This window comes from Homalodisca vitripennis, chromosome 1 (genome assembly GCF_021130785.1).
Source record: "Homalodisca vitripennis isolate AUS2020 chromosome 1, UT_GWSS_2.1, whole genome shotgun sequence".
NCBI classification, from domain to species: Eukaryota; Metazoa; Arthropoda; class Insecta; order Hemiptera; family Cicadellidae; genus Homalodisca; species Homalodisca vitripennis.
In genome coordinates, this window is record NC_060207.1 from 11,764,866 (window position 1) to 11,788,275 (window position 23,410).

General features: G+C 31.9%; 1 protein-coding gene across 6 annotated transcripts in view; it reads right to left on the minus strand.

Moving 5' to 3' along the window:
- Positions 1-23,410, minus strand: part of LOC124357136 (rho GTPase-activating protein 39) — a 45,286-nt gene that overhangs the window by 19,896 nt on the left and 1,980 nt on the right. For 3 of the 6 annotated variants that reach the window (XR_006921925.1, XM_046808650.1, XM_046808621.1), the window contains exons 2-14: positions 16,109-16,210; positions 11,468-11,606; positions 9,889-10,014; positions 8,648-8,775; positions 7,909-8,044; positions 7,407-7,698; positions 6,234-6,373; positions 6,013-6,144; positions 4,900-5,066; positions 3,756-3,874; positions 3,337-3,588; positions 1,499-1,738; positions 780-923 (exon numbers count right to left, since the gene is read on the minus strand). Coding sequence is in view for 5 of the 6 variants with exons in the window: in XM_046808650.1 (XP_046664606.1) it covers positions 780-923; positions 1,499-1,738; positions 3,337-3,588; positions 3,756-3,874; positions 4,900-5,066; positions 6,013-6,144; positions 6,234-6,373; positions 7,407-7,698; positions 7,909-8,044; positions 8,648-8,775; positions 9,889-10,014; positions 11,468-11,606; positions 16,109-16,210 (2,117 nt within the window). In the remaining variant the exon portion in view is untranslated. The remainder of the gene's footprint in view (positions 1-779; positions 924-1,498; positions 1,739-3,336; positions 3,589-3,755; positions 3,875-4,899; positions 5,067-6,012; positions 6,145-6,233; positions 6,374-7,406; positions 7,699-7,908; positions 8,045-8,647; positions 8,776-9,888; positions 10,015-11,467; positions 11,607-16,108; positions 16,211-23,410) is intronic. The other 3 variants (XM_046808657.1, XM_046808628.1, XM_046808638.1) reach the window with 2 other exon arrangements.

Below are 23,410 nucleotides of genomic sequence, written 5' to 3' on the forward strand. Positions count from 1 at the left end.
AACTCTTCAACAAATCTAAAAGTGTGTTTATCTACAATGAACTTAAATAGTAAACTTGTGAAAACTAAATACATGCATTAAAAGAAAACAAAATATTCTTTTCAAACAGATGGACAAGTTAATGAGTTAAAATAATTTGGGGGTAATCATTTACAATCAGAATTCAGATGAACCATAGATATAAAGCATACTAAATTCAACAAAAACAGTTGCTTTTACGCATACAACAGAATATTTTCAATGGAATTCCTGTCACAGAAAACAAAAATAGAGTAAAAATACAATTACTTGCCCAGTTATGCTAAAGATAAAACATAGTATAGACATAAAATATGTCAGTACAGGGGTAATACATGTTAATGTAAAATAATTTGATCGGCAAGGCAAGTATGAGAAGGAGATGTTGAGAGATGGAGGAGGAATGATAACAACCGTAATCTAAAATAAACACCGAAACTGAGATGGTGGAAACAGGTGAAGGTGGACATGAAGAGAGTTTGAAGAGAGCTACTGAAGAGGATGTAGAAGAATAAACAAAATGTAGGGCATTTACACGTTTGGCTAAATGTAAACTTCAATTAAATAGCCCTGGGAGGGATTAAGTAAGTATCAATAACGAAGACACTAACACGTCCTCCACTCTTCATTTATATAAATCTGACTTGTGCCTTATAATTTACATAGACACTAAAAATCTGCATGCCAAATACATTTTACATGAAGAAAACATACTTGCAGAGACGAGACAACACCGATGTTAGTCACAATTATTATATTACCAGTAACAGAAGAGACTAGACTATTACTTCTAGAGGTCTGCTGTTGAGAGAGAGAGGATGTGAGGTTCGTGTTGTAGCCACTAGAAGCTGCCATCCTTGACTCCAGACTGTCCACCACATAGTCGCTCACTCGGCCGTCTGTAACTTTACACCAAACAATCATTAAGAATCTTGCAAGAATAAAATTAATATGGGAAATGTGTATTCATTTACCAGTGATATCAAATATTTTTCAAGAAGATATAGACTAGGGATGTGATTATCTGAAGTTGAAGAGACCAAACTTACTTCAGATAATCGTTTTGACTAATGTGGATCGTTATTAAACACTTGCTTCTGGCTGGTATCGATATCCAAAACCTTACCAGTGACATTACACTCACATACGCACCTAGAGTTCATAGAACATTATCAATAACTAACTTGAGGCCAGTTCAGCACCAAGTGGAACTCTTACAATGTATTTTGGATGAATTGGAACTTTGGATAGTCGCAGTCTGGAATGAATGAACGGTTTATAAAACAAACCTCTGACTAAAACTTCCAACACACTGTACACATTCTTATACAAAAATTGCAAATGAGATTAACACTAGCAATTATTGCAGTTTTGTGAGTAACAAACAAAACTTTACTTTTTTTATTACCAAACAAAACTCATTCAAGAACGGATTTCTTAAGAGCTATTACTGTATGAAATAGTTGTAGTAACATAATACCTGTAGGGTAACTCCTTTCCCAGTTGGCATATCTGTACTGTTCGACAGTATCAAGGTAACTCGGTTCATCGTGAAGGTATTCCTGACTACTAGAATCGTCCTGGTTAGACATTCCCTCATCATCAGCAAACTCATCGCTGTCGTACTCCACCCCTCCTTGTAGCAGATGACCACCATCCTCCTCCTCCGAATGTAAGGAGTCGGCTTCTTCAACTAGACTGTCACCAAACCTATAACAACCTATAAAAAACCCCACAAGTTGTCACTTACAAGATATAATGAAATAACGTGAATTTGTCATAATGTAGTAATTGCTACTTCCACTGTAGTAAATAATTAGGACATCTCAGGGTAATAAAACAGAAATGCTGTAGTAAAACTGAAGCGTAAATTGTTAAAATACGAAAGCACTGTCAGAGTGCAGCACTAATGAATGGTACTCTCACTCACTAAAAAAAATCACAGGTCCTGACATCGATTCCTTTTAAGATTGCTTCATTACTTCAAGAATGTACAGTCTTTCACGCAATTTCTACTGCAATTCGTTCCATTGTGCTGGGTAACAGTAATGGCACATTACCCGGCATTCTACTTTCTTGATTTTCACATAAAGTAACACTGATACAAGCGTGTTATCAGAGAGCAGCGATATCACAGTATCACATGAAGTCATGCTTCCCCATGTAGTATGTATGTGCGGTCTTGCAACTTCAGTTACAATTATTTCATGTTATCACTAGACAGAAAATATTCGTTCTCTATTTAATTTTCTCAGAGACGTTCTTATTCAGCTGTTATTGAATCCAAGTTAGTTAATTAGCTGTTTATTTCAACATATTCTAAAACAATGTTACTGTTGTTTATTACTAACTTATACATGTTTACACTGTGTTTCAAAGTATTAATTACTGTTTCATTTTATTTATTAAAATATCATGATTTTAGTCCATTTTAGAAGTACAAGATTTGGAACTTAAATAAATATTACAAGATAAGAGTACATCATGTTAAAAGATCTCATATGATTGTACAAAGTTTGTTAAATTTTTTTTTCATTTTGCTATTGTTTATAATGGCAAAAGCCAATAACCACTATGACAATAGTAACAAGCTACCGTTAATAATGGTTTAAGTTCCCACAACAAACAGAATGTAGGTTTCCCAAAATACTCGTGTTGAAAGGTTTATAAATGCCACGCAGTACGTGCATAGCCAATCTTTGTTGTAGGAATAATTACCACCTTCAACCAAGAATAATTTCCTGGCTGGTCTTTTAAGCATACTCCTCTTTTGTTAAAAAAAACAGCTGGCCTTCAGAGGATTAACATAAGAAATATATATATATATATATATATATATATATATATATATATATATATATATATAAAAAAAACAAAAATATCCTAAAATAAACTATAACAACAGGAACAAAACCATTACTAACAATCCATAAAGATATTTTCTAAATCAGCTTCTCCTTCAAAAACAAAAATATTGCAGCTAAAATAAACATCTGGTACTTATAATCTAGTTATTTCAAGGAATTTTGATGGGAAGAAACATAAAATATCATTTTTTGCCTTAATAACTTGAAATCTCATCACAAATCTGTCCTTTTACTTCATTTTTCAAGTTCTGATACAAAACTCAGAATTTTCATTACTTTATTTACTTATTAATTCACCATGGTTAACCCTTAACGCAGGAATGTCGGCCAACTGTCACTTCCACTGTTAGGCATTAAAGGGTCTAAATAGATCCAACCACACATTAGAAATTATCTGTACTAAAGGACTTAAAAGGACCTAAAAGTTTGTGACAACTGTAGTGGGACTTGCCTGACAGCTTGGCTTGCTCCAGGATGTACTGCTGCAGAGGTAACAGGTGTTCCTGCATCTCCTGCTCCAGGATGATACCTGCTAGTGGCTGGTTCGAGTAGACAGGCGATGAGTCCGTCTTGTTATCTATCCTCGTACAAGGTGCATGGCTATGGTTACCGTTGTTCTTCAAGGCCGTTCTTCGGTTTTGCTGGAGAGAATTGTTGTGACGATCATCCACATGATGACTATTGAAGGTCGCTCGTTTCATCACTGCAAAATCCAATAGAATTCACATTAATACCGGTCTCTATTTATTGACCAGTATTACAAGGTAAACTTCCATTTCACGATGGAAAGTTGTCCAAGTTTAGAACTCCTCAAATGATTACACATATTTGACGATCATTCCACAAGTAAAAATCATATAGATGAAATACCTTTGTCGTTGTGATCGTTGGTAGTGCTGTCAGGATGTAGTAACGGCTGTGTTCGGGGACTAGAAGACACACTAGAGCTTGAGTCGTTCTCATTATCACTGCTTGACAAGCCCGCCTCTCTGAAAAGCAAAACTTACAGTGAAAAGTATTGAATGTATAAATAAAAAAGATTGATATTTACTATTAATTACTATCAACTATCCTTCGAAATTTATCAAAGCTTTGTACGTCTGATGTTTTAATGATGGCTTACTATGGATTAATATTTCCATACCTGTCATACGGAATTTTTCTGTGGGGCAGTTAAGCCATATCAAACTTAGAAAGAGTATTCAGACTGCAAAAAAAAGCTGTTCGAATCATCGCAAAATTGAACAACAGAGAGTCATGTCGAAGTGCCTTCAGTGAGCTCAACTTGCTAACTCTACCCAGCTTGTATATTTTAGAGACTTCATTTTACTGTCGATTTCAGTGTATATTGTATATTGACACAGGGCAGTGATATACATAGATACGAGACAAGAGCTCGGGAGCGCTTTCGAGCTCGACAGCATAGAACAGCAGCACCTGAACGCCTCCCTTCTCAAGCTGGGATTAAATTCATTAACAGTCTTTTTAAAACACTAAATTTAGAAACAAATCCAAACAGATTTTAAACCCCATTAAAACACTAACCGGTGACTTGTGCATTTTACTCAGTTGGCGAGTTCATGGAGCACAATTGGGACTGATATACCCGGGGGTGTTGCAATCCTGGGGGTTGATCCTACGAATTTTGAAGTTTGTTTCTTTGTATGTGTATGAATGTGTGCCTGCATACAGCTGTATGGAAAGTCAAGTGAATGGATTTAGTTTTTAAGATAAATACTGTAAAAAATTGGTATTATTGACTATTGCAATACAATGTAATATATATTGTCAACACAATAAATATATTCTATTCTATCAGTGTATTTTTCATTCCATCGTATTTTATGTAAACCCATTAACACTTCTGCATCATTCCCATTCTGATACATATGGTCATTATAATACACATCATGACATCTGCTTGTAAGACTATAAGAATTAAGAAGGGATTGATTTGATTAATTTATCAAATTTATTTCACAAACAAATGTTTGCAAATAAATGTATAACGAACCTGGTAACAAGGTGGGGTGGCTGTACCCTGTGACCGCCTGCTAACGTAGAGGAGTTGGACGAGGAGGAGTGCGAGTGTCGGGCGTGTGGAGGGGGAGGTACGCTGCTGGCCAGGTTAGCGTAGTCAGGACTGAGCTTCGGGCAGCGGTGTTGGTGTTTTCTTCTTGCCTAAAATATCATTAACTAGAAAATATTTGACCTGCCTAAACCATTTTAATAGCCAAGTAAAACAAATTACAACTCAAATGTGTGAGTTTTGAAATTAGTTTATTTTGTTCCACATACACTCTAATATGTCTTATGATAGTGAGTTATATGGGACAACATCTAAAGAAATCCTAGATAATATTTTTTAAATTCAAAATAAAGCATTGAGAGCTATCCCTAAACTTAATAAACGAGATTCAGAAAAACAACCGTTTAAAGAGTTTAAATATTTTAACAGTTTATAGTTTGTACTTATTATTTGTGTCATGAATATAAGAAAAAAAGGGCTAAGAAAAAAGGGCAACCGCATTCATATGAGACTAGAGGAAAAGAAAATTTCATAACAAAAAAATGGATTTAAACATTAACAAACATATGCAAGAAAATGAGTTTTTATTTAAATGCCAAGTGAATTTAAAATTAAGTAGAAAATAATCTAATGAAATTCACATATAATTTAAAACAACATTGAACACAATTGAAATTATGTTGAAAATATTACATAAATTACATTGAAAATATGTAAATTACATATTTACATCAGTTTTAACTAGAAAGGGATTGTTTCTTTGATCTCCAAAACATATATTTTTAGTGTAAGGTTTCAGCAATAATGCCCTCAATGTTCCTTTTTGTATCTTAAAATTAAATATTTTACTATACATTTTAGTTTTAATAAATTACAATATTTTGTGTACTAATTGTACAAGGATAAATAAAGAGAATGTTGACATATTTACATTAGTTTTAACTAGAAAGGGATTGTTTCTTTGATCTCCAAAATGTATATTTTCTGTGCACTTGTGACAATTGTGTGGTTTATCTATTGTTCCATAACATTACTTTTGAGAACTGCTAAATAAACAGCTGTCAGATAATGAATGGAACACAAGAAGGGATTGATTACCTGCGGCGTAGATTCAACAGATCTCCTTCCACTGGACAACTGAGCATTGCTTGACAGAAAATACTTCTCATGCATTGAATCCTCTTCTTCCTGATCCAAAGACAGAGTGGAAGATACAGTTAATGGGGTTGTCTGCAAAAATGAATTAAGAGTAAACATCAGTACCGTTTCTATATTAAAAATAATAAACTCTGTTCCGCTTAGCGTTTTCTAGAACTTACAATAGGTTGCGGGGTGGTCTGACTTCGACTCCGAGACAGTTGCTGGTTGGACTGGCTACTACACAGTGTGGGTCTGTTTCTACTGACACTGCTGCCACTGTTGCGGTTCTCGTGGCCAAGACTATAACCTCCTCCAACACCTGTCACAACACAAGCATATTAATATACTACTTACTCACTCTCAATAATCTCTAGTCCTTACATTAACAGTTGGTTACATTATCAAATAAGCGACTGAAGTTTGTGAAATACATTACTTCTAGAGAAAGTACCAGAATAAGAGATAAGCAAACAATACGTTACTTCTTCGTCCATTATTTTAGTTCAATGAAAGAATCAAGTAACAAAAGATGAAATAACTTGAAAAACAACACAAATGGACAAGTGTAATTTTAGATCGAACAAGGGTAATTTATAAATCTTTGGGGCAGGTATAAATAGTTAAACATATAAAAAAAAGAAAAATGTCATAAAACCAAAATAGATGATTTAAACTACGAATAACATAATGTGAATTGAGAGACAAATTTCTTCAATATGCCATACAGTCAAAATCTTATTATTCGAACTTCAATCATCCGGATCACCTATTCCTCACCCTAAACACGAAGTACCATAACTGCGGTAATTAAAAACAAGTTTTTCCAGACCTTAAGTTAAAACCATCTAAAAAAGATTTAAATGCTCTTATCATTTCATCATATTGTACATGGATTGATCCAGTTTTTTAAGTTATTTAGACTCCATAGATTTATTCATTTGAAGTTTAAAGAATGAATAATGTGATTTAGGTCAGCTGATTAATTTGAACTGTTAAAAATTGACACTTAAGTATTACATATCAAAATTAACTAGCCTGTATATTCTCAAATTTGCACAACAGTTGCAAAAAATTGCGTTTCGTTATAGCCTCTTCATAATCGATATTCTGTTTACAATGCACACAAGCATACAAAAGAACAAGAGTGTTTCATTTTTTGTTTCATCATGCTGAAGTGCTAACTGCAGAGAACTGCTTCTGATCTATTTTTTTTCCTAATTCTTGGAATTGTTGAGTGATTTCATTACACTGTACTCGTATTAAAATCTTGTATTGGAACATTCCTGAAGTAGATTAATTTATCTTTTCATATTTTTGATAAGTAGTTTACATAGTATACAGTATACACTCACTTATATCAATATCAAAACTTTTCTGCTTGGCGGGAAGATGAGCAGCGTTGGAAGCACTTCTCTGCACAGAGATGCCAGCTGTGCGTCTATCGGACTGGGTGTTAGCGTCACTCAAGGGCTTCTTCTTGAGGACAGGGGTTGATGTGGACAAGGTGAGGCCCGATGAGGGGGAATGCTTGAGGGCGCAATGGTTCGGGGACTCCAGGGGTTTCACTGAAGATTCCAGAGAGTTGCGACTGAGGGATACACAGCTGGAGTCACTGGACCGACCGGACTCTTGTACCGGACCCGTCTGTCAAAATTAACATTACTGTGTAAAAACATTTTACAGCTTTGATTAAAAATGCAGATCTACTGATAAGCTGGTCTTGTCCACTTTAGATTGAAAGACAACAATGTGTTTTCTGCCCATTCTCAAACTGGATTCCTCAACCACTAGGTTCTGCATTTCACTGTAACTATAAAGGTTAAACCAATGACTACGATATGAGAACTCATGTACCTGTGTCTGGGTAGTGCGGTTGTACCACGAACCCTGACTTCCCCGTCTCGGCCTACTACACTCTGCAGCAGACGAGGGTACTCTACTGGGAGTATGGGTCTGTTGTGATGTTGTCTGCTGGGATACATGTTGGTGTCTGAAATAAGAGTTAACTAGCATTAATGACAAAGAGTTTTGTAGTCAATCATATTTTGTTGTAAAAAATCTCTTGCAGAACATCCTTTCATGTAAATGATCTATAATTATCTGTATAACTTGGAACATATATAACTGTCCTGTCTTTCACGGTTCAATTTTTCATTGTATTTGTTATATTTCATTTTGTTGATGTTACGGGAAATAATCTCAATAGTTCTAAATCTTCTCAATAACAACACCACTACAGTGCTTGAAAACAAGTGTCGGAACAAAGTTTATGCATGTAGCTGATTTGTTCACTCATTGCTATACTCAACCTGGTGGCATTTTACATCTTATATGCCAGTTACAGAAATTCTTGAGATGTCCGACAGACTATAGCTAAGCTACTACCATTGTCTGATATATCAAACACAAATCAAAATCAAAAATATCAATTAAAATCAAAAAGGGTTAACCATAGGAAATGTTAAAATAACTCGTTTATCTTTTTTAAATTGTTCACCTTCAATAACAAAATTCAAACAAGGATAGTTATTATTTACTTGTGTAAATGTAAAAGTTTGTCAAAGGATTAGAGTTTACTATCTACATGACCAACCGATGGTGGTGATGATGATGATGAGTTCTACGAGAAGATCTCGGTGAGCTTGGAGGTGATGTTTGTGTCTCTATGGCAACGGCTCTGCTGCTGCTGCTGCCGGCAGTCTTCAAACTCTCGCCAGGCTCCTGACAACAACAAACAAACTATCAACATGCCCAACCAATAGTGATGATGATGATGGTAAGTTCTACGAGAAGATCTCGGTGAGCTTGGAGGTGATGTTTGTGTCTCTATGGCAACAGCTCTGCTGTTGCTGCCGCCGGCAGTCTTCAAACTCTTGCCAGGCTCCTAACAACAAACAAACTATCAACATGCCCAACCAATAGTGATGACGATGATGATGGTGAGTTCTACGAGAAGATCTCATGGTCATGTTTGTGTCTCTAAGGCAACGGTTCTGCTGCTACATACTGTAAAGCTACATTTGTAAAGTCTTCAAACTCTCGCCAGGCTCCTGACAACAACAAACTATCAACATGCCCACCCAAAAGTGATGATGATGGTGAGTTCTACGAGAATATCTCATGGCCATGTTTGTGTCTCTATGGCAACAGTTCTGCTGCTACCGCCCTACTTTAACTGTGCTCTCATTAACATTTTTCTGACTCCTTGTGGGTCGTCTCCTGTTACGATTAAAAACAAGATTTTACTGTAGTAGATATTTAGGTTTAGTATATTTTACTATGTATTAGAGTTTTACTGTTTTATCTGGAATAATTAAAAATATATAATACAACCCTGGTACTTTTTTTAACACTATGTATATATAAAATAAATGATTAAGTCTTTAAAAACTTGTTTTGACATTTCCACTGATTTTATTCAATATGTGTTACAAAATATTTTGAAAAGATATGTATCTAAATTAAATTAAAAGAGCCATTATCAATAATATTATATATCAATAGTACGATACCACCTATTGACTTATCTCTCTCTACTTTTGACTAGCCTATTAATTCAATTTTTAACGCTTACCTCTTTTTAATTTGGAAACTTTATTAAATTAATTTGATGCTTAGACTGCTTTAAAAATAAAATTTATTGAAAACTCTACATACCTGAATTATACATTTTCAAAAAGGTGACTTGTGCCTTATTTGCCAAAATTTTTCAAGATCTTTGATCATATGAATTTGAGCTATCCCTTCCTCTTAGTTACTCTGCATAGTCGGGATTAACAGAATGTTAATTGTTAATTACGCCACTATTAATTATATGCTTACAATAAAACCAACCTTGTTTGCATGTGTGTGAGTTCTAACTCGGCCTGGTGTTTGAGTAGCTACAGACTCCTTTGGTCTTTGCGAACTGGTATCACCTGTGTCCTCAAGCACTGCAGGTTCTGTGTTCTGCTTTAGTGTCTGCAACAGAATCCAATGTCAAAGTTACACTAAACTTTGCTACAAAACTGATGAAAGTAAAACAAAATCCACATTTATAAAGATCAAAGACATTGGAAAAACCACAGGTACTGATCAAAACAAAGTCTTTTGTTTATAAAACTGATCAATATTATTGATCAAAAAACTATTTACAACAAAAGTAACCCAATCAAGGACTAAATGCAACATATATAATCCTTCATTTGAGTACCAAGAACGTACCAAGCAATTTTACCCCTCCTGGCTTAGATATTTTTCACAAAATAGTAATTTTTAGCAATATAATTACAGTAGCAGTAACCAGCAGCTTAGCATGCTATTTCCTGCTGAATTACAGGTACGTCATAAGCATATCCTTTTGAAGTGACATGTGGATCAATCCATATGTAGCATTTCACACTTTGGACATACTTGGTTTATTGTTAATGACTGTACTACACCTACAGGTTGGCTGGAATAATATAAAGAATCTTAAAAAACTGTTCATATGGGAATAAGTTATAAAAAATTGAAATTGGTCAAACCACCCTCACTGGATCACTTTATATGGATTAATCCATATCGAATACTCGTGTGATGGTCAATGGAAGCTATTCCAATCTCCTGATCCATTTAAGAATAATTGGACTTTAAGATTAAAGATAACAATTTTTATAAGCACTGATGAAATAACTCAAATTTCAGCACATACCATAATATTACTGAATAACTCAAAATGTTTTAGTACACCTGAGCTTATTGTAGGTCAGTAGGGATGAATCCTAAAATCAGAGTTCAAAGCTTTCTTAGTGCCAGTACTTGTGATGTAAAATGATGCAGTCCTATACAAGTTTTAAAATTAAAATACGCATATTTACATCAAGTACATATTATTTTAGTGTTCATACAAAATATCAATACAATCGCACAATAAAGTGCTTTTATAAAGTATGGAATATGTAAAAAATCAGAATAATGACAAATTAGTATAATTTAGTATATTTAATTAATTTTTAATGTATATATAAAATTATAGTTACTATCAGTATATCTGTAATTTTATGTAAAGATTATGTTAAATTAAATTATATTATTTATATAATATAATACATATAATTATATTAATTAGGTTAAAATGATCTGTACTTATGTAATCTGTAACTAGACATTGTCAATACTTGTGTCTTATGGCAATAAACATGATTTTATTTGATTTGAGTATTGCCAGTTTTGGGTTATGGCGGCTATCTTGAATCCTCCTTTCAGGATTTACATTCAATATTTTACAAACAAATAAAATTATCTAACTGTGTAACACATAATATTTTATTGAACTTTTAATCTGCGTTCATAGGTGAAAATTTTTGTTCGTTATCTCAATCTCTGTTAAAAAGTTATAAATAAAAGTACAATTTCCAAATCTGTAACTTTTAATAATCAGAATTGTACTTACCTGAAGCTTTGCAAGAGGGATAATATCACAGTTCTGTGGTCTATGCCAGACAGTCTTCTGTGAAGTGGCGTTGTAATAGTAGAATCTGCTGGTGTTCTGGTCAAACAACTCCCACCACTGGTTGTTGTCTGTCTTTTTTCTATAAAACCAAAACCAAAAGTTAATGACAGGAGAAAACACACAATAGGTAGCACTTTTATTTAAGGTTCTTTGTTAAGGATGACCAGACGATAAATAAAAAAAAGACTATCAATTGAGCTGTGAAAAATGTTGTTTCCACATGACACTAACAACCTTTTCCCATCCTTAATATCACTACTTCTGGAAAATTTATTTAAAGAGATCACTATAATGTTAACTTTACAATTAGTAAATGCAAAATAAGTTCTGCCAGTTTTTGCTTTGATTAAACTCTCAATTTACATCAACAGAACACTGATAGCTCATTTTGAATAGAGAATAATGCACTGATATGTCTGTGATAGTGGCATTGAGAAGGAAGGGTGTGGTGCACATGCATCACAGGCTACTCACCACACAGTTACACAAGCTACTCACTCATTAAGTCAACATCCTAGAAGAATTACCAAAACTGATATCCGGGTTACAATGAGCCGACTCACAATGTTCTACTGTAATTGTCTATGCACCAAAAGCTCATCACTTAACTTTTCTCTTCAGTCTATATTTCTCTTCAGTCTCTTTCTGTTTACAAGATATTTCAAGAACAAACTGAGTTATAGAGCTCAAATTTCACACTAAACTTCCTTTTTTAAAAAGGCAATCACATTGAATTTGACTATGACTATTTACTCAAAGACAAAACGTTCACAACTACAACACCAGAGGAGCAAAAGCATTGAATATCCCGAAATGTAGACTGTCAAAGTCCCAAAAGTGTTTCCCCGTAGCAGCATTGAAATTCTTTAACAGCCTACCTGAAGAGAAGAAAGCGTTGAACAGTTTAAAGTTCAGAAGTGAAATATACAACATATTAATAGAAAGGCCTCTCTATTCACTCACTGAGCTAGATGCGACGCCACTCTTCTAGTCCCACCTTCCGGGATCAACCAAACTGACGCAATCTATCTGGAATTCCAGTCATCGATGAAGACTTCAAGTATCAAGTATCAAGTATGGTGAATGTCCCCATTGAGATGTGGCTGATCATCAGCAAAAGCCTATCACTAGAGAAGGTGGCAAATGTTTCTATTGTTTGTCTGTCTGTCTCTTTATCTGTAAGATATCTCGAGAAAAAATTGAGCTAAAGACTAAAAGTTTGCATGAAACTCCAGCAAAGCTTGCTGCACAACACTCTTGCCAAGAAAAAAAATAAAAACATATATTTTTATATGGAAAAACAGTGCTGGCTACAAGGAACAATGCAACATATATAACAAACCTGTTTGGAGATTACTTACTATCTGAAGGATTGGTCTGGAATAATTTTCAAACATTATTTGTTAATGTACATAAATGGCTTGTGTAAATCAGAATTTGAACTCGTTTTTAAAAGCAATACAGTGAAATACTAGTCACTTAGATACCAGGGCGATATATTGTAGCGATATAGTCAGATGAGGATATTATAGTAACAATATTAATTAAGATTCAACAAATCTTAATTTCGTTTAAATATTAATTTGTTGGATTAAGCAAATTACTAACATAAATACTTGCATTATTTTCATCTCTCCTACATTAATTTCATTTTATTACTTCATATTATTCTTTTTATCTTTACTTTTTTTTCTAATAAAAACAACATATAAGCTTATAGAGATTTAAAATTTCTAATTTGCACTGTCTTGGAAAAGCCGTTAAATTTAACCCATTGACTACCAATGACATATATATATTGCCACCATCACTTAGCGTCAGTGTGATTACTGATAAAAGGCACCACCCATCACGCTAAGTTCGTAATTTTGGAGTCAAAAAATATTCCTGATATAGATTATTTTGGCATTTTTCTATACTATTACATTGATGGTCTATTAAAATATTACATGTTCGATTTTGAAGCTAGTCGACTCTCTCGAAATCGATTTTGTTTACTGTTTCATTTGTTGATTGTTTGTTTTGATTAGTTGCTGTCTAAGATTATCTCATTAAAATGACGTTCTTTGCTAAAAGTTTTAGTAACTTTATGGAGAACATACTCAATAAGAGTAAAAATGAAGTGAGTGCGGTAACTTGGATGACGAAATTTTGAGTGAAAGTGGTAATGAAGAATTCAAGAAAATTATGTGACAATGCCTAACCTTCAAACTAAGGAATGGCCAAGACAAGCTAATGACCCACATAATATTTTTTTAGCGGAAGATCTGGTATAAATATAGTTGTAGCTAGACAATTAAATATTTAAAATATAAGATAATAATATAAAATTTTAACGTATTATATGGTAGTTCAATATTTTTAATTGACCCTAAGTACCCATACAATGATTTTCATTGCAAAATGAAAAATTAATTTGGTACCTGAGGATAAAAATATTTTTATTTTAATTGGTAGTCAATGGGTTAATATGTATTTAAGAAAAAAATCTGTAATATCAATCTGTAGCTCAAAATACTTTACAATTTATTTCGCCAATACTATCTACCAAAGGCTAATAACCAGTGTTCCAGGATTCTTCCTATTTGCACTTGTCCTTCCTGTGCCCATGAGAATCGGTATGGTACTCAACACAGCACAGTTTCATCATATTTAATTAGGTCAACGACTTAATTAGCACACACTCCAAAAGTAATTGAGGCAGCTGTCATAATTTACTTGACCTTAGCTGAGTACTCTGTACCACATTTTGCAGTGATGACAGAAAACCTAGTTTTTAAGTAAATAATTACTGTGTAAATTTAATAAATTTTTGTGTGAAAACCTACCAATAAACTTGGTTGTACTTGATAATGATTAATAAAATAAACTAATCTCAATAAATTGCTTATTTTACTTTAAAGCTAGTAATAAACAAATTATTATTACATAAAATGAAATAAAACTAAAAAGCAATATCAGTTTTTCTGGCTGTTTCATTTTCTGACAGTATTTTTGGATAATACAATTTGAATACCTATTGATGAAACCGAAGTCGTTCACACATCTCGAGAGATAACGACAATTTATACCGTCAGACTTCTTTGTTATATAGTTCATAGTAGATAACATCATACATATGTTGCTTTAAAATAATCTTGTTTGAAAGTCTTTGACTGTTATGACATTTATGGTTTCATCACTTTTTTGGAGCAGTCATTTAAATACACTTGAATGCTTTTACACATAGCTATTGCAAGATCTAATATTGAGAGTGACAAAAACTAACACAAAGATTATGAAACAAAACTCTACATATAATCAGATATTGGACAAAATGGGTTAACTGTCATTGGAAACAATTATAAAAGCAGGAAGAATCCATGAAATTAGAACAAACGCTATAATTCAAAATACTCTAATGCAACATCTAGCAAAACACCAAATTACAAATTATATTCCAAAAACTGTTTAGATACATTTACTTTTACGCAATACAAAAAAGAGATAATCAAGAAAAAGGAAAATCCCAGAGTTACTCAACACTACAGCTTTGAGAATTATCACAATGAAACAAAAAGATATGGCCTTCATAATACATCAAGACATATTTCATGATAAAGATGTCCAGTTATTTATCTTTCAAATTAACATAAATACTCATATTATTTGCAAAAATCAGTTTTTAAAGTAAGATTGTATATTGAACACCGTTACTTATAACTATAACATGTACACTGTATTGTGATATAAAATTGCATTTAACAGTAGCATAAAAGTTTAGAAAAAGAGCTAATCCACTTTTAATTCTTGAATAAAACTAAACTATATAGAACAATAGTACCAACATATTTGTATTCCTCCTTATTTTCTTTTTAATATGGATTATTAATTTGTTACTTCACAAACTTTAGATTTTACAAGTGATCTTTAGTATAAAACAATTGTTTGAGGTAAAATAATAATCTTCGTAATTATATTGATTACATTTAATGTTGGTGTTATTTTGGGTGTTTAAAGATTTTTTTAAATTGTAAATAAAGGAAGAATTAAATAAATCTCTTTATCCATATTATAAGTTACTGTACAGTACCAATCACTAACACTTAATTATTCTTTCATTTTATTTGTTACAATTTATGAAAAGTTTTCTTTTAACTTGATCATAATTTCCGGCAATAATGATATTCTCTCCATTTTTCCAATCTAAAAAAATGTTTTTATTTTCAATGTAGTACGTTTTATTTCACACGTGTATTTAGTGTGGCAACAAATGTGTATTATACTAACATTATGCTTGTTTAGCATTCAATGGTCGGTGTCTTGGAAATTACTCAAATATTTCACAAAGCTAGGTAAGATAACTTTTATATCTTCAAGAATTGATTGTGTTATGACTTTTAAGCAATCGCGTGCATTATTATTGTATAGGCTCTATATATATATATATATATATATATATATATATATATATATACACAAAAACTAGTGACTTAGTTATTTTTTTAGGAAAGGTGTAAAAAATAAACCCCAGGAAATTAACTTACTGTTAGTGACTTATAATTTATAACTACAAATTTATTAGTAAAGCAGAATACTCACACAGGTACACCTTTAGGAGGATCCCAAACACATTCTCCAGTAGTCAAATTGGCATACATGTGCTCCTTGGTCCGAGGTTCTATTATTTCTACCCATTCCATCCTGAAAAAATGGCAAAGTTTTATTTGGGCACAATTTTCCTGTACCATGAGAGCCAAACATATTATTAGTTATCAATACATTAAACCCTTGTGAATACTTAATTAACACCATTCCATAAATATTTTGCAGAAGTACACAAAGGGGAAATAATTAGCTTATGACTTGTACGCCAATTCAAAAGATAATTGTTGTCTTTATCATATTGTATTAACTTATAGGGTTATTAATTTAAATCCATAATTCCTTCATTCCTATTGTAGCAGAAAGTTATTAATCTGGGATTAGTGGCATCTTTGTACTTTGCTATAAAACAAGATGAACAGAAACTGAAGAATATACAATTGCATATCAAATAAAAAGTTCAAATAAGGGGAAAATTTATTTGAACAAGTCCCTAACAACCCTATTCTATCCACACATTGATGCCTGCAAAAATTTAATATAACATTTGATTACCAAAGGTATCAACTATTATATCTTTCCAAACAGGACAAACATTATATGTAATACAAAATAAACTTATAAGAATTATGTTACTTAGCAGTTGCAATAAAGATTGCCAGTTAATTTTCTTCGTAAAAATATCTATAACGTTATGAATTTCCTAAAAGAACCTTATAACAATATATACTTAATCAAACAACATAGTAACAATTTTTATTTCAGTAACATGCTGATACTTTTATGTGTGTAGCAAATAATGTTTTTACATTTGATTTAGGTAAAAGTTACTGAAACTGTACTAAAACATATAATTATTTTTACAGCTCTAAATTAATGCTGTTTGAGTCTGATTTTTTACAAAAATAAAACAGCACTACATACATAAATACACCACTTTTATATGTAAATTTTAACAATTTTTATGAATTTTAGGATGAGAGCCAGTAAAATGTTTTTAAAATAGTGCGTACTTTAGAATTTCTTATAGACACTCCTAGGTTTAAGTTACAACTAATTACAAGACAATGCAGAGTTCAGTAATTAATTAGATTAAGTTAGCTTTACTTCAAACATAATCTACAAGATACTTTTTAACAATACATAACTTATGAGAACAGTTTGGATTTTACCACAGGTTTATTGTTGTGTTTGAAACTTTGAAATAGAGTTAGGTTGTTAGGTTTGAATAATTTTGTAGCAATGAAAATGATCTGTCAACAGTAAATGTTGCAAATATTGGGAATAAATTGATTCTAGTGAAGCTGATTAGTTTTTGTAACATGTTAGATAGCCTCGAGTATGAAAGGCCTTACCACAATGAAGATAACCTTTTATGTTATTTAACCCTACAGCTGATATACGGTTAGGTTGCCAGAATGACAGTGATTTACAAGATTATGTTTATAAACTTTTAAAAACTCCAACTATATAAATACATTATATTTTGGAGAGAAAAGTTGAACTGATAATATGTACTTATAATTAAATAAGTACATATGCGTATACAAACTTTTGCCCTTGAATATTCAAGTAAAAGTTTTACCAATAACCATGATTTAAAACTCTTCTCACCATATAGCTCCAATACATAAAAGCAAGTAAAAATGTTAAAACGAATATTAATGAAAGAAATCTTCACAGTTTAATTAGAATACTGTGTAGGTGCATTGACATAAGAACAGTAGAACTAAAGACGAAAATGTTATAAGTAAAAAAAACAAAACAATGTAATTGAAGAGCAACCTGGAAAGACAACACTATCTGGTGTACCAAAATTTGTACTTTTTTCTGTAGTAATATAACTCTAATATCACTGAAATGACACAGGTTAGCTACATTAAGTTATAGTTACAACAACAAAACAATAATAACGGTAGAACCACGATGCCCATCAGTATCACTAAAAAAACAATGAAACGAAGTCAGCTGGCTAGACTAGTAAAATTGCACACATTCCACGTAATCATTGAAAGTATTTTTTTACCTTGATGTATATATGTTGCAACAGCTGTGTTTGCCTTCCAACAGAGAAAACTCCCCTTTACTGTAATGGAATTTATATGAGGCATGACTAAAATAGGATTTTAGTTAGTGTGCCGTACAAAAAGGTTGGGAATTACACTATAAACCAGGTTTTCTCAGTAACTGGGAGACTTTGTGGTGGTATTTTAACAGCCTAGAATCCGCCTATATATATATATATATATATATATATATATATATAGGTAAATTTTAGAATCAGATGAGAAACAATTGGAGATTCATAATTTTTCAGGTAAAAAATATTCAATAAAAAGGTTAGGTTGGGATTTCAATATTGTTTTGTGTACTTTTTATTTATCTGTATTTAGTTAATTTAAAACAATCACCAATAGAGAGATGATAACACAATCATATGAGATATGTACCAGTCAACTGGAGAGCCTGTATCCTTTAAAATTTCCGCACAGCCAACTCAGTACTGAGTCCTTATCTAAATCCAAATTAAAATTTAGAAAAAAATATATTTATTTTTAAAACCTTTATAAGTTTAACTTCAATTTTTATTATAATCTCGACAAAACAGGAACTAAAACAATTGGACAATCATTTTTAACTGAAAGTTTGTCTCCTTTCTAGATATACAGGTATTACTGTAGCTATATTAAGCACGTCTAGAAAGTATCAAGAACTAATACTTTTAATAAATAAATTAAAAAGAACAGGCAAATTCTCAAATTGTAAATATTAACTTTGATGGTAACATTCTTGACCCAGTAATTTTATTCAAAGAGTGAGACTTAATTTGTGTTTTGTTACTATCAACATGTTGAGAAATAAAAAAAACTTAACTTTCTCAATCATTAGACTTAAAATTTATCAAACAAAGGTGCTTAATATCTTTAGATTTATACTGATATGATTTAACAAGGTTATTATGAACTCTAACAAAATAATTATTATAAAGCAGTTTCACAAGCATCAGTTCCTATATTATTACTATTGTGCAAAAGATTTGTACTAGTACTAGATGAGATTTCTTTTTATAAAGACTAAAATATCATTTCAACTAAAAGCCACAAATGTTTTAAATTTTTTTTATTATGGTTTTCTTGGAGCTATCAATCATATCAGCTTGTCTCACCGACATTAGTAGCTTGTGTTGAGCTATAAAGATTTCCTTATTGTATTCTACAGGGATATTCTTTTAGCGATTTAAATAGGGTTAACTGTAAGAGAAAAGGCCTTAAATAAATAACACTCATCCATAGTATTAACATTTTAAATATCATATTAGTGTCTTCTACTACTGTATGTTTACTGTTAATTCTATTTAAGTAGACTATTTATCATTAAAGAAATTAAATTCCACATTAACATTGGGTTCTAAAGAAGTAACTGATCACTACACTTCTAAGATATTATTAACTCTAAGTAATTTGTAATTAATAAAAAATCTAGATGGTGAACTATTTTTCTATTTAATTCTAAAGCAACTGAAATCCACTATGCATACCACAGATACTGAATATGGTCTAAAACAATCAACCACTCTTCTCTAAGTCGTGATAATTATCCAAGATTAATCAGTTTGTCAGTTTTTGTTTCAATTACTGATAATTTGTAAGCTTCATGAATTTTGGACCTAAACCATATGTGGTTTACATATGAGGAGTAATTACCATGCACGTTAGTTCTTAGAAGTCAACAAGTTGTTAAAATCTAAGACTAGCTATTGAATCTAAAAATTAATCAATCATTAATGCTACTATATCAATTTTTCTGACTTGTGTTTTTAACTTGTGTAATTTTTATCTTTGTGGTCTTGTATTTGTTGCACTACCATTTGCCTGTCACAGAATAAAAATTGTTTCACCCTAAAATTTTTAAAACCTTTGTTTTTCCTAAAAGGGTTAATATACATGGACTAAAACATATATCCAACCAAAAATATATGCCATAAATATTGTATTGAGGAATCTAAGAAAACCCTACCTCCAGTCAAGTGGGGTGACATTGGGATGTACAAAAATACATTTAAAAAATTTACACTTCTAGATCAAAAAATCCTTATTAATTGATATCTTTGTAAAAAAAGTGTTTAATTTATGATGTTAGGTTTTATTTTATTTTTTTTTAATTGGATCTTGCATTTTGGGAGGGTGACCAAGAATAACCTAATCACCTTTGAGGAGATACATCAGGTGTTCGTCGTTTTTATGCTGTAAACCAAAAACAACTGAGTAAAGAGGAGACTTTAGTAGTATCGTCTGATGTCCAGAAACTTTTTTTTTGCACCAAGTGTATCTTTATGTATATTTTGGAATTGGGCTGAAAAAAAGTTATTGTTGATGTATATACCAATGAAACAGGCATTTTGCAACAAAATTGGTTGATGGCACAAAATATACTAAGAATAATGACCTGAGTTAAGTATACGTTCATAGTTTTATTTATTATTTTATTGATTTAATTGTGAATCATAGTTGATCCAAAAAATTGACCAACCCCTTGGTGTAAAATTTGGTTGTCAAGATATTTTTTTATATAGCAAATACAATGCTATCATCTGATTCATACAATGTATAATGTGGTCTAATGAATACAAACTTAATCCTGCTTTTCTAAAAACTTTAATTTGTACATAATTTTCCGACACAACTTCAATTTAAAGTCTCCACGCATAGTTAGCTATAACCAACATACTGTACTTCAATTTCTCTGTGTCAGGAGCACCAAATGCAGGGATTGGTACTTTGGGATTATACCGACCACACCCAGACATGAATCGTTATTTGACATTTTGCTTCTACTGATTACTAGATTAGCGTAGAACAATATTTCGTCAATATAAAACAGGAATTGTCTTATCGCAAACCCCTTCCCATCCTCAGACAGAGGTCAAAGTCGAGCGGTCTAGTAGATAACGTGATTGCAGAGTCTCGCCGCCCGTTCAGCTGGTTCGTTGCTTTATTGTACTTCCGTGTTTTACCTCTACATTTCTCCAAACACAAAAATTCAACAAAAACAAACATTACCAAACTAAAACTAAACTCTTTATTGAAAAAACACTCAACACTTGTTTTTATTCTTGATCACATTCCGCCACCCAAAATGCGAGTGCCTCCGGCCATTCAGCGCGGGCTTCGACAGCACCGAAGGCCGCGCTGATGTCAAGGAAAGAAAAAAACATCCCTCGAGATAGTACCTTTCAGTAAAATATCAAATTCTAGAGGGGCTGATCAGAAATATAAATTGAATTGTAATGGAAAAGGCAATTATGTACAGTGCAAATCATGTGATGCCGCGCGGCCTGCCGTAATCGGGATTCTCGAGAAAGATAAGATAACAGCGACAAAAATACGATTTCGAGAAAGATAAGATAACAGCGACAAAAATACCGATCACAATACCTGGAAATGCTTGTAAGTTTGTAATTTTGCAATTAAAGAGTTGTTTTTTTTTCGTTCTATCATGTCTATTTCTATAAATTTATATTTTTGTGTTCTTCATACTGGTGTGGTCGGTATAATCCCAAAGTACCTATTATTTTAATTGTGAATCATAGTTGATCCAAAAAATTGACCAACCCCTTGGTGTAAAATTTGGTTGTCAAGATATTTTTTTATATAGCAAATACAATGCTATCATCTGATTCATACAATGTATAATGTGGTCTAATGAATACAAACTTAATCCTGCTTTTCTAAAAACTTTAATTTGTACATAATTTTCCGACACAACTTCAATTTAAAGTCTCCACATAGTTAGCTATAGCCAACATACTGTACTTCAATTTCTCTGTGTCAGGAGCACCAAATGCAGGGATTTTCTATTTTAAGAATATATGTAACTATGTTTCTACATACAGTATTTAATTTTGATAATTTCATAAATCTCTCTTGAAGACCTGCAATTTTTTAGACTGCATTTTAAAAAAAGAGTTAGCCTAGCCTGTAGGATGTTTCTTTATAATTTTTACATCTAATGCTACACACTGAATAAAATCTCAGTAAAAAATTATTCAGAGGCAGAAGTTGAAAAACCCTTTTCACAACAACTCCCTAAGTCACTCCCAACACATCATCCCAGTTCACTGAAGGTACACCTGTCACGCAAATGCTCAAACCTATCCATAACAAAAAACCTACTAACCTATTGAAGGCCAATCACCATACCTGAGAACCAACCGCGCTAATCGAGAGCTGTAACTATTCTACCCGAGGTCTACTACCCTACCCGAGGTCCTCCCGTCTTACTCAAGATCCATTTGTCCTACCTTTATGGACTTACCACCCTAGCCAAGAAAATCTTTTCCCCAAACACTTTCCATTCAAAAAACCAACAAACAATGTAAGATCACTTGAAACTAGAATTTTGTGAACTATTCTTTACCATAAAGAAATCATAATATTTGTAAATTAGTAATTAGTCATTTCCTAATCACTAAATTTTGAATATCAGATAAGACACTTCTTTAATATCCAGTTGATTACAACAATTTTGGCTGTAGTATGTATATCTAAAACAGCAGTAATTTAATTAAAAATAAAAACATATCCGTGCTATGTATATTTATAAAATGTTAACAAACAAAACAGTGTAATATTTAGTTAAGTTACTATTATGAAAGATATTGTGTCTGACAGCTTAGGCAATGACACAAATAACATATACATATACAGTGCACCATCACAACAATCGAATCAAAGTACCAAATTACCGATCAGAACACTTACTGAATATAAAAACATAATTATAGTTATTTAGGCTACAATCAATTAATCCCAGCTGTTTTTAATACTATATTTGGGTAGAGTATGATAAGCAGACCCGGTTGTTTATATTGAAATTAATAAACAATATTTAATTATTATACACATTGATATAATTAACCAATAGTAATTAATTTGGACAAAGAGTAAATCATCTGTAGCAACTGTATATACACATATTATATTCATATTATTACATACACATTAGGACTATATTCTAAACACAATTTGCTCTGTAAGTAACTTATTTTAAATAAAAAAAGATAGTTAAACTTTAGAAAACAAAACAACATAACACTTAAAGACGATTTACTGTGCCTTTCTCAGTTTCAAGATGTTCGTTTTATTGTTACATATTCAAATGAATTTTTTCTTGTCACCTGTCTTAATATTATCGTTTGATTAATGGCTATGGTTCCTTTAGTATTTATGACGTTTTAAACGTAATTATTTAAACTATTTATAATAATTTTAATATCTGACTTGGTAATTCTAAGCAATA